The following is an 18,849-nucleotide window of genomic DNA, read 5'->3' on the forward strand; positions in this document are numbered from 1 at the left end:
AGCATGGACCACTTAGAAAACATAAGCGCTGCCCAAGCATATATATATATATACATACATACATACACGTTCACTTTCTATTAGTCCAGTTTGAAAACAGTTCGAAACAGCTGTCAGGCCAGTGAAACCTTATCAAAATGAACTAATAGAGAATATATAGACGCTTGGACAGCGCCTATGTTTTCTAAGTGGTCCATGCTAAGGCAACTTGTGAATGCCAGTCAATGTATTCCCGTAAGCTCTCTGCTCAACTTATTTTTACAAACCTTTCATAGTTTCTACATTTGGCTTTGAAATACTGCTGGATCTAATATCCACTTTACTCATATAATATTGCATCACCAAGCTGAAGCCTTTTGGCTCTTTATTTTAGTAAATATCTTTATCTTCAGTTTTCATGCCATCTTTATCATCGCTGCTTCCTTTAACAATACTCTTTCCTCCATTTCTAAGCTTTTTCAATAGCCTCCAGAATATTTTGCCACCTTCCTGATATTTATTTTCTATGTTCTTACCAAAGTCTTGCTGTGACTTTTATTTAGCTTGTTTTACACAATGCTTTGCTTTCTTATATTTTTCTCTGTATTCTCTAAAAGTAAAAGCTAACTAACTGCAAGGAACTTTCGATATGCTTTCTTCTTTTCCTTCACTGCCTCTTTAACTTCCTGACTCGATCATGACATTTTGATTTTCCTATCCTTACACACAACCTCACCCTATGCCTCTCTGACTGAATGAATATGTTTTCTTCTGGATTTGCCATTGAATCTCCAAGGTTTGGTTCTTGTTTTCAAGTTCTTTCATTTTTTGTTCAATGATGTTTGTGTATGAGTCTACAGTTCACCTATGAAAGCTGCTCAAACCTTGATTCATTTTAAAACTTCCTGACACACTCTTCTTTTCAATATGAAATTATATTTTATCCTACTCAAAAGAGAATACAGAGACAAATGTAAGAAAGCTAAACAATGTGTAAAACTAGCTAAACAAAGTCATGGGAAGACTTGGGTAAGAACATAGAAAATAAATATCAAGACGGTGGTAAGATATTCTGGAGGTTGTTGAAGAAGCTCAGAAATGGAGGAAAGAGTCCTGTAAACGGAATTAGAGATGATAAAGGTGATATGAAAACTGGAGAAAAAGATATCCTTGAAGTATGGAGTAATTACTTCAAAAAATTGCTAAATGAAACTAGCAGTGATGACAGCAAGTGATAAAAAAACACTGACCAGGCATGCAATCAGGAATACATATCCATGCTTGAAGTAAAAAAAGCCATCAAAAGTCTGAAATGTGGAAAGGCAGCTGGAGTAGATGATATTAGACCAGAATTGCTCAAGTATGGAGGTATAAAAGTTTTACAGTGGCTACACTGCATTGTTCAGAGGGCCTGGACAGAAGGACGAATTCCAGATGATTGGAGTAGAGTTCTCATAGTACCCATATATAAAAAGGGAAATAAAACTGATTGTTATAAAACAGGACATAAAAAAATGGAAATAAAACAGAACACTCTACTGAGTGTTCCTGGTAAGATTTATACTTGAGAAACGGTTGAAAAGGATTGTGGAAGAGAAGCTTGATGAGGAACAAGCTGGATTCAGGCCAAATAGAGGCTGTCAGGATCAAATATTCACTTTATGACAAATAGTTGAGAAAGCATGGGAATATAACAAAGATCTGTATTTAAGTTTTGTAGATCTGGAAAAAGCATATGACAAGGTGCCAAGAGAGAAGCTATTCAAAATGCTACAGTTGTATGGTGTAAGTGGATCATTATATCAAGCAATACTTAGTTTTTATTTGAGTTAGAATTGAAGGAAGTACAGGGAGATGGTTTAATGTTAAATCTGGTGTGAGACAAGGGTATACATTATCACCTCTGTTATTCATTATCTATATGGATTACATTACGAAGGAAAGTGGTATTAAATCTGATATCAAAATTGGAGATGTTAATGTCAGCTCCTTGCTTTATGCAGATGATGTTATACTTCTAAATAAATCCGCTACAAGTCTGCAAGATTCCCTGACTAAATTGAATAACTGCTGTGATAGATATGGTATGAAGGTCAGCAATAACAAGACAAAGATAATGAAAATAGGCAGAAGCATTGTGAATGGAGAACCTATAGAACAAATAAAACATTTCAGCTACTTAGGCACGATTTTTAGTGAAGATGGTAAATTAAATATGGAAATAGACAACAGAATCAACAAAGCTGGTATGGTAAGAAGTCAACTGAATAAATTTATATGGAATAAGAGAGAAATTAGTCAAAACATTAAATTAGCTGTATACAAGACAGTGCTCAAACCAATTTTAACTTATGGATCTGAGAGCTGGGTCAGAAGTAAAACATTTGACCAAAGACTAGAGACTGCAGATATGAGAGTCCTGAGAAAGATTAAGGGCATGAACAGATGGCATCAATGGCAATATCATATTAAAAATGAGGATATTAGGAAAGAACTTGACATTGTCAGCATCCAGGAATGCGTTAGCAGAGCTAATCTCAGGTGGTATGGTCACTTAAACAGAATGGGCAAGGAAAGATTAGCAAAACAAGTGTTCTCTGCCCGGTTGGCAGGAAAAAGACCCAGAGGAAGACCAAGATATAGGTAGATTGATATGGTAAAAAAGTGCCTTAGAAGATAGATATATAAATATAAAATCTGACAATGTTGTAGCTTTGACAGTTAACAGATTGATTTGGCAGAAAATCGTAGGTAGGAAGTTAGTAATGATGTAAATTTTTCATGTAGTACTATCATATCCTGTACACCCCTTGAGGGTAAATGTCAGGAATTTGATGATTTCTGAATTATACAGTATATCCAATGTAAAAATTTGCTGTTATTAAGAGACAGGAGTCAGAGACTCATCAAGGGAAGCCACATACTACATGCACCAGCTGTCATACTTGTTCTTGAATTTATTCACACTACTTGCACACACAATCCAATGGCAATCCATTCCAATCACACACTACTCTATGAGAGAAAAATCTAGCTGAACCCCCTTCTTGACAGCATTAATTTTCAAGTTCCAAGGATGCTCTTGTCCTCATTCTCCCACACACACTCCATAAAATGAAATCCTGTATGATTCTTTCAGAAGTTTGTAAGTCTCAAACATATCATCCCTCCTTCTCCTGTTTGCCAGTGTCTGCAGTCAAATTCGCAGTCTTCATAATTTGTATTCCAGAATCCCAATATCATCTTTGACACTCTCTTCACTGTATAAGCATCACTGCAAAAACCAAGAGATCAGACCTGTGCATATAGCCAAGTGAGGACATATCAAGGCTTTTGAAAGAAGAGCCAAAATTATTTATCCTTATATGTTCAAGGTTCATTTCATCACTGAAATTATCTTCTGAGTTGTATTTGCAATCTTTGCTATATAGCGCTTGAACTTCGACATCCTATCTACTAAAACTCCATGATCCCTATCCTATTTCAATTTTATCCCACCAATATAATACTACATTGAATAATCACAACAAAGTGCATGGCTTTACATTTATCAACACTGAATTGACAACCATTTTCACATGCCTATTCAAAGATTTCTGAAAGTACTGCATATCAGCCACAACCCTGATTACCCTGCATATCTTTGCATTATCAGCAAACAGCTTGTGTCACTAGTCAAATCCTTCCCAATATCATTAATGTACAGATTGAACAACAGTGGACCAAGGACTGATCCCTGTGGTACACTAGTCACCTTAAATCTTGCAAACTCAAATCACAGTAACCACTTTCTGATATGTCAGTTAGCCATCCTCTTATTTACACTAACATTTTATAATCCAACTCCATATTCTGCAGTTTATACAACAATCTTCCATGTTGTGCACTTTTAAAAGTCTTAGCAAAGTCTAAAAGTATCATGGTATATCCATTTCTCTTCTCTAAATCAATGATAACACTACTGAACAAGTTGCTGGAACACCTTTCCTTAGTAAACCCATTCTGTCCATTGCAAAGTATAGATCTCCGTCAACCCATTTCTGAAAAGAGCTCTAACTTGTCCAAAATCTTCACCACCACTCCAGATATATTGATAGGTCAATAGTTGGATACATCAGTTTTTGCACCACCCTTGTGCAATGGGATTACCATTCATTCTTTCTCCTCCTGTGGAATCTCTTCAGTGGATAAAGAAATACAGTGAGGTAGCAGTGAGCTCAATGTTGCATATACCAGGTTGATAGTTTTTAATTAAATGGGTAATCGTTAGTTGAACAATCTCATCTGCAACATGCATACCATCTACATTCAGCAGAATTATACTTTCATGCTCAGTCATTCTTTTACTTGCAGCATAACAACACAATTTGTTTGGGTTTTCTTTAGCTTCCAGTTTCTTTTATACTCAGATTAGCATTCCATACAACACTTGAACTCTTCTGGCCTGCTCCTTATAATTTTCATAACTGACATCATCCTTATGCATGTGGTATTCCTTCCATATCATCTTTTAATTAAAAATATCTTGCTTAATAAGATTACACATCCATTTGACTCCTATCCTATTTATTCTTTGAACTCTTGGGACACATCCCAATACAGCATCGTTTAAGTATTTTAAAATTTTTCCCATGCACTATTGATATTCTTCCTATCTAGCAAACAATACCATGGGACAAAACCTAGTACTCCTCATTTGGTCATAATTTTCTGCTTTGTAGTTCAGTATGTAACCATTTCTGAATTGGACATCCATAAACTTAGCTGCTTCCAAAGTCAGTACAGCATGATCACTGTCACCAACCAGAGGCAGAACAGTCATGTTTTAAACCCCGCTCCGACATTATAATCAGATCAAACACTCTTTGACCTTGAGTTCCTTCTGTTACATACTACTTGAAGAAGTTGTCTTGCAACACTTCAATAAATTTGGCTTTGTTCTTCACATGAGATTTCACTTCTGTCCAATCAACATTCAGATAATTAAAATCATCTATGATAATTATTTCGTATTCATCATGTATGGTAATGTATTTTGCCATCAATAGCAACCAATTCACTAGGTCTGTAACAACACCCCCACTATGTATTTGATCATGTTAGATTCCACCTCACACCAGATGGCTTCAACTCACTGTACACTGAAAATTGTTACTAGTATTATAATCAGAGCTTTCTGCCATAACTGGACTTGAATCATCCAGTATCATTGACAGCATGTCCCCATCCTCTCCTAGCCTGTCTATCTTTCCTAAAAATACTGTATCCTTTACACTCAATACCAGTTAGTATATCTGCTTCTATAGTCAAGTCTCACTAATGCCTACAATCTGAGATCCCAAAGTGTTCACCAAGACAGCAAACGCTAGCTGTTTGTTTCTATTACGCCTGGCATTTATGTGCAGACATAAGTTATATGCATGCATTTTTCTGTACTTGCTTTGTAGTCTGTGTGACCTAGTTGAACAACTTGCAAATCTCTATTCTTATCTAATGCCCTGCTTATGCTAACATCCTTGCCAGACAAACAAATAATTGTTCTCTGCGCAATCATTTTCACGATAATGCACATTCGTCTCATTAACACAGTTATGTAATGTGGTCACTCTTTCACAAATTCTCAACATTCCTCCCAAGATAATGTAGTTTCCCTGACTCTCTGTGTTAGGTCTCATTCCAATCAATAATTTTTCCAGACTCTTGATATCACACACACTCTAGTATAGGCTGGCCACACCTCTTATACAAATCCATTTTTCCCTCAAACTCACTCCACGCATCCAAATACTCTCAACCATTCTTTCTACACAATCTATGCATTGAACTGCATGATCAAATTCATTTCTTTCATATCTAGGTAATACACTATTTTTACTTTCTCACATCTTCTAACAGCTCTTTCATATGCTCATCTTCACATCTAACAGCTCTTCCACATATACCCTGTCTTAATGGAATATTTCATATTCCATTAAGACAGAGTATATGTGGAATTACCATGCTGGCAAATATGACAAGCTTTGGAGATTGCTTGGATCAGTGCCATGGCATGTACAACTGCAAGGGCTGGATGTCGATAGAGCATGGGAAGTGGTCAAGGAGCATTTACAGGAGGTTATGGCTGATTGTATACCTAGGGTCCGAATAGTAAAACAAGTAGGGGTTAAATGGATGAATAACACCATTAAGCTTGAGCTGCAAAAAAAGAAATAACTGTGGAGGGAATTTAAAGAAAGGGGTGACCTGCAGGCACACGAACGGTATAAAGTGCAGGCCAGAAAGGTAACGAGTGTGGTAAAAAAAGCAAAAGCAGATTATGAAAGGAAACTAGCTATGCAAGCAAAAGAGAATCCCAAACAGTTCTTTCAATATGCTGCAAGCAAGAAAAAAACTTTAAGGCAAAATGATTTTAAGGAATGACGATGGTAAGGAGGTCACTGAATCAGTCGATATAGTGGAGTTACTGGGCGCACACTTTGCAAAAGCATATCATCCAGGTGGTGACATTGAAAAAACGAAGGAACCATTAGTTTATATGGGAATAGTGATGAATGAAGTGGAGGTGACTAGTCTATTACAGAACCTTAATGTGAACACATCTGTGGGATTGGATGGCATACCGGCACGGGTCTTGCGTGAAGCGGCTAAGGAATTATCAGTGCCCTTGACCATGTTGTTTAATCTGAGTCTCAGGTCTGGTTTAGTTCCGAAGGTGTGGAAAGAGGGGAAAATAGTTTCACTGCATAAAGGAGGATCCAAGACTACGGTTGCAAATTACCGACCGATCAGCATATCAGGAGTCATTGTCAAGGTCTTGGAGAAAGTAGTCAAGGAAAAATACAGGAATGGATTGATGAAAATGAGATACTGTACAGGGGACAGCATAGCTTTGTGAAGGGTAGATCATGCTTCAGTAACTTGCTCAAGTTTTATAACAAGGTGACGGCTGAACTGGATAAGGGAAATGGGTTTACAATGATACTGCTGGACCTGGCAAAGGCGTTTGACAGGATACCACATGGAATACTAATCCGTAAACTACAACATATGGGAATGGATATAGGGTTGGTGAGATGGATAGGTGGTTGGTTGATGGAGAGATATCAAAGAGTAGTTTATTCAGGAGTAGAGTCCAAAAGACGGCCTGTGACTAGTGGTGTGCCACAGGGTTCTGTTCTTGGACCACTGCTGTTTAATCTGTTCATTAATGATATAGGGAAGGATCTAAGTGGAACAATTCATTTGTTCGCTGATGATGCCAAGTTGGGTAGGGCAATAGTGAATGCAGAAGATGTCAAAGTCTTGCAGGATGAGTTAGATAGATTGGAGTTCTAGGCTAAGGAGAATGGATGTCGATTTAATGTGACAAAATGTAAGGGTATGCATTTTGGGGTGAAAAGATTAGCAGCAGTATACCACATTGGTGGAACTGTACTCCAAGAGATTGATGAGGCCAGGGACTTGGGAGTGTTGGTGGATAGGGAGATGAAGTTTAGGGGGTACATTGCAAAAGTAGCTAAATTAGCTCATCAACTCACTTGGTTGTTGAAAAATACCTTGACGAGCAGAGACAAGCAAGTTATTGTACCTCTGTACCGAGCCTTGATAAGACCTCATCTCGACTACTGTGCCCAGATTTGGTCACCTCGGTTCCTTCTTGTATGGAGAGGAGGTGGAGAGGATCCAGAGGCGAGTGACTAAGATGATAACAGGTCTATGGAATGAACCATATGAGAACAGGTTGAAGATTTGTGGGTTGCAGAAACTAGTTGATAGGCGGAGGAGGGGAGATATGATTGAGACATTCAAATTGCTAAAGGGATTCTATAGGATTAATTCAGAGGATATTTTTGAGATCAGGACTGGTGGTGGGAGAACTAGGGGACACCTATGGAAGCTGGGCAAGAGTGTGGTTAGCAGGGGTGTTAGAGCTGGGTTCTTTACTTTTAGAGTGGTAAATGAGTGGAATAAGCTACCAGAGTCTGTTGTGGATGCTATGACAGTGAACGAGTTCAAGGCAAGGTATGATAGATACTGTGAGAATGTAATCGCATAGTTGTGTGGACATGATGTTTAGGGCCTCCCTCGATGAGTCTAAGGACTCCTGGAGTCGCCCGAAATAATAATAATAATAATATACTCTTTCATACTGTATTTATCACCAGGCAAATCATTTGTTCCTATCAAAACTACCATCTCTTTTCCTTTCTACTTTTTTAATTACATTCATTAAATTTTTTATCATCCAGAAAACTAAGTAATCACACAGTCATCAATCACATGTTTTATGACTGAATCTCCATACTGTACATATCCTTCTTTTGGTAAATGATTTTACTCTCCCAATTATCTTTATATGAAACCTTAGCCAATTCAGTGCTTTTTTTGTTTCTCCTTTTGCTGCTTATCCTTCTTGTCCTTCCTTCCTTTGCCTTTCGAATCACTTTTTAACTTTTTCCAATTTCCTTGTCATCTGCCTAATCATTTGCTTTAGTCTAGATATTTCCAAAGTTAATTCATACTCGATATCCCTGTTAGTTTCTGAAACGACATGATTCTATTAACTGGGACAAGTGACAATCTTAACTTTTCTGGCATTCCTCTTTGTTGTTAGTCTATTGTTCTTGCAAGGTTTTGGTGCCATTTTACAATATTGTTTTAATACTAATGGTATTCCAACAAAAATCAGGAAATATTATCAAATACTATGTATACATGAAAATCAGCAATAATATTGCTAAGAAAACTAATTATTCTATGAAAATAACACAATAAAACAGACAAAAATCACTAATTTCACAGGAACATTAAACACACTGACCTTTTACTTTAGAATCTCAATATTTATTATTACGTGACACTTCCAGGGAGTCCAAAGCCTCATCGAAGGAGGACACCCACTCTACATTCTCTCTTTCTCCACCAACGTCATCTACTGCCCACCACCACCACTAGTGTTTCCACAGGCAATCACAAACATCCATACCCACGGAAGGATTTGAACCTGCAACCTTTTGGGTGGAGAGCGGATATGCTAACTGCTCAATCAACCAGGCCAGCATCTTTTATCCTTTATTTTCTTACCAGTTTCTCCATGACTTCTGATTAAGCTGCTTTTACACACAGCTTAGCTTTCTTACATTTTTCTCTGAGTTCTTTCTGGCTATTTGCTGACATGTTTCCTAGGTACATTTGATTTCTTTTCCAGGACTGCTTCTTTATCTTCTTAAGTCCACCATAAAGCTCAGATGTTTCTATTTATAAACAACTTTACTATTCTTGATTCAATCAATGTTTTTTTCAGAGTTTGATGATGGACAATGGAATCTTTGGCAAGTTTGTTGAAGTATGTAAAAGGGGTTTTTAGAGCTGAGGCTCTAAAAAACTTCCCAAACCTCAACAAATTTGGGTGCATGAGAGTGCCCCAAATTTGGGAAGCTCGCATCCTAAGAACATCTTTAGGATTCTTGGACCAACTTCAATTGCCTTCATCAAACTCATTTGCTCATTGTTAGTGCCTGTGTGCATATATCATAGTTTTATGATATATGCACATAAAATGGCAATGTGACATTGCCGAAATATAGGAAGCTATTAATTAGTTTTTTAATTAATATTTTAGTATATGTTGTCATTTCCTGAAAAATTTAAAGTCATGTGTAACAAACGTATAAGTTTATCTACATGATTATTTGAGATGAAAGATTATTTGTGGCTAATAGTGCTCCCCTATTAGCCACAAAGCGTTCTATTAGAGGACTGAATTGGTAACAGAACATTGTTTATTTTTTTTGTTGTTGTTTAATAATGAATACAAGCAAGTTCTTTACAAAAGCAAAAAAGTATTAGTACAGTACAGTATAGTCAACTGTTTCCTATAGCTAACTTACTGGGACCAGAGGAACAGTTTGTTAATCCTTTATCCAAGTGTAAGCAAATAAAGTTTGTGCCTGAGGAGTATATGGAGTTCAGTGCAATGGTATCGGTTGGTACTCACTTGGTAAGTGGCTGGATGGGAAGAATATCAACAGTTCATGGGAACTGTTTAAAAAAATACTTAAATGATCAATATCAGAATGTGTCCAGAGTTCGAAAAATAAATAGGGTAGGAATCAAATGGATGTGTAATCTTATTAAGCAAGGGATTCGTAAGAAAAGGATGATGTGGAAGGAATACCGTGTGTATAAGGATGATGTCATCTATGAAAACTATAAGCAGAAGGCTAGAATAGTCACAACTGTTGTATGGAAAGCTAAGTGCAAGTATGAAAATAAACTGACTCTGCAAGCTAAAGACAACCCCAAAGATTTCTATTGATATGCTGCTAGTAAAAGAAAGAATTAATATGACAGAATAATTCTACTGAATGCAGACAGTGTGAGGGGAAAAGCTGTCACTCAACTAATGAGAGTCCATTTTGCTAAAAGCTATCCTAGTGTGTGCAACCATGAGTTCACTGCTATCTCTTCACTGATTGAAGAGTGTATGAAGAGTAGATATTAGAGCAGTTACACAAACTGAATAAGAATTCAGCAATAGGAAATGATGACATATCGGCTCAGGTGTTAAAAGAGTGTTCAGCTGAACTGGCTATTCCTTTGACCAGGGATTTGAGTCTCAGAACAAGGAAGAGTCCACAGGAATGGAAAGAATGTGTACTAAACCCATTGCACAAGTGCAAAGACCGATGTATCCAATTATCAACCAATCAGCATCAAGAGTGGTGGTGGTGGTGGTGAAGATTTTGGAAATACTGGCCAGGGCTTGCATTCAGAAATAGGTTAACAATGAATCTCTACTTTGTAATGAACAGTATGGGTTTACTAAAGGAAGGTCATGTTTCAGCAACTTGCTCACATTCTATAGTAATGTTAGCATTGAACTAGCTGAGGGGAATGGATACACCATGATACTTTTCAATTTTGCTAAGGCTTTTGACGGAATACGGAATGGATATAAAATGTTAGTGTGGATAAGAGGATAGCTGACTGATAGATATCAAAATGTGGTATACAGGGGATGTGAGTCTGCAAGATTTAAGATAACTATTAATATACCACAAGAATCAGTCCTTGGCCCACTGTTATTCAATCTGTACATTAATGATATTGGGAAGGATTGACAAATGACATATGGCTATTTGTTGATGATACAAAGATAGGTAAGTAGGATAATCAGGAATGTGGCTGATATGCAATATTGCAGAATGATTTGAATAGGCTGGAATTGTGGGCATGGGAAAATGGATGTCACCTGAATGTCAGTAAATAATGCAAAGTCATGCACTTTGGCATGATTAGATATCCACTGTTGTATTATATTGGTGGGATTATGCTAGAAGAAACTGATCAGGCCAGGGATCTTGGAGTGTTAGTAGATAGCAAGTTGAAGTTTTTAAGCAAAGATTGCAAATACAACTCAAAAGATAATTGTAATGCTGAAGCAAACTTTCATATGTAAAGATGAGGATGTCATTTTGGCTCATTACAAGGCCTTGATTAGACCTCACTTGGACTATATAATGAAAACCAGCAGATCTGGTCTCCTGGTTTCCATTCTGATTCAGTGGAGAGAGTGGACAAGTGCAAATTGAGACTTACAACCTTCTGAAAGGGTCGTGCTGATTTCAGTTGATAGAATTTTTCATTTTATGGAGGGTGGGGAAAGGACAAGAGGATATTCCTTGGAAGATGAGAATGAATGCTGCTAAGAAGGGAGTGAGGTCTAGATTTTTCTCTTATAGAGTGGTGCATGAATTCAAGAACAAGTATGATAGCAGGTGCATGTAGTATGTGGCCTGTCTCAATGTCTCGGTGCACTGAGTCATGATTTGGCCAAAGCACTGAATGTTCCACCAAAGCATACTGAATTAAATTTTATAAGTAAATGTTTTGTTATAAAAGTATACATTCAAAAATTGAAAAAAAAATTTTAATGAGTGCTTTGGTTGAATATTCATGCTTCAGTCAAATTACAGAATAAAGAAAGATTAAAAAAATGTGTGTTCACCAAACCAAGTAACCACATGAAAATGCAAAAATAAAGACTTATCCTTATTTCATAGCCCAATATATATGATATATATAAACTTTGAAAATTGACCAGAAAGCTTATGAGAATACTATACTTGGCATTGAAGTTGCCTTCGCTTCCACTACTTTTGATTGAAGTTTCACTGGTTTGATAGCTGTTTTGAATGGTTCTTATCAGATATCAGGCAAAAACTTTAAAATGGCAAGAATTCTCATTCAATACCAAAGCAATCCTGTTTCAGAGAGTTGCATTTTTCATAAATGAACAGCAGTTAGTGCACAAGAGTAATAAATTATATAAAATCCTACTTACCACAAAAAAAAATTTACTTGCCCAAGACCCCCCCCCAATTAGGATTTCTTATAGTGTGTTTATGCTTAGTGATGCTGCATCTGTTTTTAATTAAAAAGATGTGCAATCTGTCTACAGTTACTTGGGAACTGACAAAATCTGTTTCTACAGGTGAGTGTATTTGTCAAACTCCCCCCCCCCCCACCACCACCAATCTCTCTTTCTCTTTATATATATATATATAGAGAGAGAGAGAGAGAGAGAGAGAGAGAAACTTGAAAAGTTTCTTAAGTAGTGCAAGCTGAAGCAACTCCAACAACATACCAGGGATTGCGTTCTCATAAGCTTCATAGCCTTCATTCAAAAATTTCCAAGTTCCTACACCCCCCCCTCTCTCAAACACACACATGATGGGGTACTCAAAAATAACCAGCATCTGAACTTGGAGCACATGCATTTTCTAGTTATGGATGATGCTACTACACATCATGAGTATACAGTTTTCTCTGTCAGTCTGGCAAGTGGTGTCATTCTGTGTGAACTGGTTCATTGTTCTGGCTACTTTATGTTAGTGATTACAAGCAAGTTTGGCAATTTTGTGATGGCTGACCACAAGGAACAGAGAGTGTGCATGAAATTTTGTTTTCTTTTGGGTAAAACTGCAGCTGAAACTATTGTTATGCTTTGGCAAGCCTTTCAGGATGACGGTAAGACTTTAGGTAAAACGGGTCTACGAGTGGTTTTTCTCATTTCAAAAATTGGGACGTCAGCTGAAGACCAACCACGATCTGGCTGACATCTTCGAAAAGCAGAAATGATGAAAACATTGAAAAGGTATGCCAGACAATCAATGGAGATCATTAAAAGATGACGTCCCAATTTTTGAAATGAGAAAAACCACTCTCTTCTGAACAAGTTTCAGAAGAGACAAATTTGTAATGGAATTCGTGCCAGCAAATTTTAACAGAAGATGCTCCAGTCCACATTGGCTGGTCTGTCCAACAGTTCTCAATGAAAAACAACATGGCAGTTGTTCCCCACCCTGATCTCTCTCCATATGACTTTTTTTTTTTTTTTTTAAATTCCTACAGATAGAGAAAGCCATGAAAGGGCAGCAATTCATTGATGTAGATGGAGTGAAAGAAAAGATGCTGGAGGCCATAAACAATGTTCCAGCAGTGGAAATAATGTTGAGACAAGTGCATAGACTCACATGGAGTACTTTGAAGGAGACTAGATCTGGTATTATAAACTTTAATAAAAAATTTTTTTAAAAAATAATTCTGGTTATTTTGGGGTACCCCCTTGTGTGTGTGTGTGTGTGTGTGTGTGTGTGTGTGTGTGTGTGTGTGTGTGTGTGTGTGTGTGTGTGTGTGTGTGTATAAATATACACACATTTGGAAAAAAGAAAGTAACTGTCAAATATTCAAGTATAGAGAGGCTTCAATTTGGCCTAAGTGAAATATTGAAATGGAGGATATTATGGATCCATCCATATGTTATAAACAAATGTAGAAAGATATAATAAAATTAGTTTAATCCTTTTTCCAAGTGTGAGCAAACAAAGTTTGCACCTGAAAGTATCTTCAGGACTGGGGTAAGGTGGTACAACACCAGGGCAACTCGTTGCAAAGGTGGAGTAAGCTACCAAAACTCCTATCTCAGTATCTCCTATAATGCAAAACACATCTCCTTGCGGATATGTCTAATGTTATGCATTAAGGGAAGGGCCACTACTCAGACTAGTTTCGACCTTTATTGAGGTCTCTTCAGTGGGAGCCAGGCCCAAGTGGAGATACCAGGCAGAAGCATTAGCAGGTCATCTCTACCTATAGGAGTTGCCAAATGGTGTGCCACCCTTTTTTAATAAATTACTCTGGATTTAGAGAAAGATGTTGAAAGTTTATTTTTCACTTGGTTAGAGTATAATAAAATAATAAAATTGTACCATCTTACCCCAGTCCTGAAGATACTTTCAGGCGCGAACTTTGTTTGCTCACACTTGGAAAAAGGATTAAACTAATTTTATTATACTCTAACCAAGTGAAAAATAAACTTTCAACATCTTTCTCTAAATCCAGAGTAATTTATTAAAAAAGGGTGGCACACCATTTGGCAACTCCTATAGGTAGAGATGACCTGCTAATGCTTCTGCCTGGTATCTCCATTTGGGCCTGGCTCCCACTGAAGAGACCTCAATAAAGATCGAAACTAGTCTGAGTAGTGGCCCTTCCCTTAATGCATAACATTAGACATATCCGCAAGGAGATGTGTTTTGCATTATGGAAGATACTGAGATAGGAGTGTTGGTAGCTTGCTCCACCATTGCAAGGAGTTTCCCTGGTGTTGTACCACCTTACCCCAGTCCTGAAGATTCTTTCAGGTGCAAACTTTGTTTGCTCACACTTGGAAAAAGGATTAAACTAATTTTATTATATTCTAACCAAATGAAAAATAAACTTTCTACATTTGGTTTTATGAGAACATAACTTCATAAGCTCTTTAGTAAATTTTGAAAACTTAGAAATATAGAAAGAAACCTAAGTTTCTTTCAACGTCTGGTTATAAAATATGGATGGTTTCATAATAACCTTTAGAGATCATCTTGCTTATACACCCATGGAGAGTTCACTTATGATGAATTTAACTTTCTGATATTGTTTTGAATGAGTGTTTTTGTCTTCTTCATATTTCCTTGTAACTCCAGGTTTTTCTGACTTAGATAATTGTGAGCCAGCTCTCTGATGAGCACCAACAATTCAAAACACTGCTGTCAAGGATGCAAAATCTAATCGATGCACTAATCGATGACTATATGGTTTCCTGGGCAGAGTTTGTGTCATTTAATTAGTGTAAACCAAAGCAGTGTCGATTCCTTTCTTCATAACATGGATCCATAATATTCTTCATTTCAAATGTAATAAAATTGATATTTAATCTTATAGGGAACATTTATTTAAAAAAAAAAAAAATACAGCATAAAAATCTAAAAATTATTGTAATTAACAAAATAAAAATATTAATGGAGCTTTTATTTTAAATTGTGAAATATAGAGAATAATTATGGACTTAATAATCAAAATGAATTCACGATAAAATTTTGATGTAGAAAAAGGAATTTTTCAGTGTTTTGGGGAGTAGACTCGATCTGGTTTCTTCATAAATATTTCTTGCTTCTGAAAAAAACTCTTTCATGAATATGCCAGCAGCCAAAAGAAATTTTCTCTTGGAAATTGTACTGCAGAATAAATATACCCATTTGATATGGCTTGTTATCCAGTAAAAAGATTTTGCCTATTTCTCATCTACATCCTTTTTTTTTTTTAGATTTGATTTTAAAATTTTTTGTGTTTTGTTTTACAAATTCACTGTTGTACTTGTATTTTTACATGATTAATCAGAGATGTGTACTTTCTTTTTTATGTATCACCCAAATATTTTGTTGTTTGCATATTTTATATTTTGCACATTTTGAATTCTCACATAAATTGTAAACTTTCCAAACATTGCTTTATTATTCATGGCTAAAACTGTACTCCTTTTTCAACATTTTAAGACAAAATTTAATACTCCATAACATAAACAACTTTTAAGCCTGCATAATATAGACTAAAATAAAAACACCAAAAAAAGTACCTATTGCAAACAACAAGTCTTTGTATGCAGGGCCAGTTTTATCATTAGGCAAACCTAGGCAATCGTCTAGGAGCGCCAGATTTTGCTACAACGTATATATTAAGACAATGTATAGGGGTGCCTAAATATTCTTTGTCTAGGGGCATCAGATACTCTTGGACCAGTCCTGTTTGTATGCAGTCATGGAAGATAAGTGGAAGACAGGAAATTTTTCTGTTTCAGCCAGCCAAATACTAAATCTTTCTAATTATTCAGCTGAATACTGAAGCAAAACCAAATATTCAGTGCATCCCTAGGTAGTATGACAAATATGTAGGCATATCACATACAATAAGAAAGTACAGATCACTTTCTTCCCTTCTTTTAGGTATATAACATATCACTAGTAGGATATATAACTTATAAAATAAATTGATATATAATACTAACCTTTTCATGATCATTTTCTGTAAATTTATTTAACAATCTCTGCCTCTGAGTGCCCTTGCAATTTTTCAACATAGATGCAATAATTGAGCAAACATGTTCTGCAAATTCATAAAGAAAAAAAATATTAAAAATGTGGTTAATGCATTTGAAGCAGTTTTCAATTTATTTTGATCTCAGACAACTTATTTCACTAAGTTCACATAACTTTTCTTTACTAATACCATTATCACTGGACCTTCACAGAATCATGACTCATTGCAGGAAAGGATATTTCACTGTGACCATCGATTCCACTTCCAAACATCTCTTTTCAAATCCAGTTAGATTTGTGTTCATGAACTAATCTGCCTTTCAGGAGGATAGTCCATCTCTCTGAGTTTCTAGGCTGAAAATTTTTTTTTTCTCAGCCTAGAAATTAAAATGTCTCCAATTTATCATCAGTTTCAAATAAATCTCTTTTCAACTAAATGGTATGTAACAAACTGCAACAATGGAGACCTGAAGGATTAATAACCTTAATTTTACTGGGAAAGTTAAGCCTGGTCTGCTAGATTCAGTTTATTTTATATAAGAATAGAAAAAGAATTATATGTTATCATCAGAGCTTCTTAAACTGTGAGTCACGACCCCAACTGGGGTCACATAACCAAATGTGGGGGTCGCAAAAAATTTGGCAAAAGTAAAAGATTTCTGAATGCGCAACAACCAAAAATTAATTCAGATTCGAGGCTAAATTGTTTGTAATTTTTTATGTAAATTGTAAAATTACATGTTTACCAAAGAATTGTTTTAAAATAAATTTCTTTATGATTTATTATCAGTAAATGTTCGATTTGCATACCTATTTTATATACCTATAAAGCTGGGGTCGCGTAACAATTTCTTGGGTGAAAAGGGGTCGCGAGTGGAAAAAGTTTAAGAACATAACAGAATTAGATAAAAGACTTGCTGATATTGGAGAGGGGGATTGTGAGATGTTATACAACTGTCAGATATTAAATGTGAATGAAATGACACAATATATAAGGGCCTAGCTGGCAATTAGCCTGCAAGAACACTTAATTGCAAAATGCATTTAAAGGAATTCGATAATGAACTAACATACATTAAATTTTAAAAAAATTACTAATGCTATAACTCGATAAAAAAATTAAAAAGCATGGGAAAAAACTACACATATCTCCTAATATATGTGCAACATATATTAGGAGCTATGTGTAGACATCTGAGATAAACAAAACATACAAAAGCCAGTAACAAAAGATAGGAGCCATATCACTTTAAAAATATCATTAACGATTTAAATAGTTGAATATGATATGGAAGGTGGAATTTACTGACTTTTCTTTTATCCTATATGGGTGAAATAATTGTATTTCGTTAACAATATTTGGTCAGAAATTCAGTACAAGATTTCAAGCAATTTTTTTTTTCTCAATCTAGCATCCAAAAATATCAAACCTCATACAAACACAATGTTTGTATGAGGCATCATGTTGCTACAAAAATCTGTTAAAAGTTTATGATTTTTAAGAGGAATTCACCCATCATACAAGTTTACCATATAGCTCTTCTGAAAAATGAATGAACATGATCTTGAATTGACAGAGATAATTCATGGATGATCAATGATATTAATTACTTTGTAATAATTATACAAGAGCACACAAGATGATGTATAAATCAAAGATGTGAGTAAACTACAACACTGATGGAACAAACAATTATATGCACTAAATTAAGCAAGTATTATTTGCAATGGTAGCACATGCGCCCTTTAGAAAGAAAGACCTGGGTATGAGCATCCTGTCTAAAATGTAAAGAACCTTTATAAGTTCTTTTCAACTGAAGATAGCTCAAGTTGTTTCCTACAGAGATAGCAGGGTTCTTCATTATCAAAAAAAACATACATTTTCCTACATTTTTATTACATTCGTCTGTATTCTCTAAGAGCAAAAGCTGACTTATTTGCCAGAAACTTTTGATATGCTTTCTTCTTTTCCTTCACTGTCTCTTTAACTTCCTGTGTCCACCATGGAGTTCTGATTTTTCTATCCTTGCAGACAACCTCACCACATGCCTCTCTGGCTGAATCAATCAGGGTTTTCTTCAAGGGTTGGTTCCTGTTCTCAAACTCTCATTTTTTCTTCAATAATCTTTGTGTATTTTAGTCTACAGTTCACATCTGAGAGCTGCTCAACTTTTATTCGCTTTAAAACTTTCTTACATGTTATTCTTTTCAATATGAAATTCAATTTTATCCTGCTCAAGACTAAATAGTGATCGCTTCCAATTTCAAATCCTCTGTACACTCTGGTGTCCTGCACCAGGGAGAAAACATCACTATCAACAATAACATAGTCAGTGAGACTTTTCTTATTCCTTGCCTCTTCTCTCCATGTGAATTTGTGCACATTTTTATGTTGGAACATGGTGTTAGTAATAACCAGTCCATGTCCTGAGCAGAAATCCAAGAGGTA

General features: G+C 35.9%; 1 protein-coding gene across 1 annotated transcript in view; it reads right to left on the minus strand.

Annotated features, from left to right (window-relative positions):
- Positions 1 to 18,849, minus strand: part of LOC150092354 (beta-catenin-like protein 1) — a 162,824-nt gene that overhangs the window by 16,569 nt on the left and 127,406 nt on the right. The window contains exon 13 of the mRNA XM_090414879.1: positions 16,370 to 16,467. Coding sequence (XP_090271005.1) covers positions 16,370 to 16,467 — 98 coding nt within the window. The remainder of the gene's footprint in view (positions 1 to 16,369; positions 16,468 to 18,849) is intronic.

Source organism: Typopeltis vanoorti, chromosome 26 (assembly GCF_054136105.1).
Source record: "Typopeltis vanoorti isolate ZY-2024b chromosome 26, IOZ_Tvanoo_1.0, whole genome shotgun sequence".
NCBI classification, from domain to species: domain Eukaryota; kingdom Metazoa; phylum Arthropoda; class Arachnida; order Uropygi; family Thelyphonidae; genus Typopeltis; species Typopeltis vanoorti.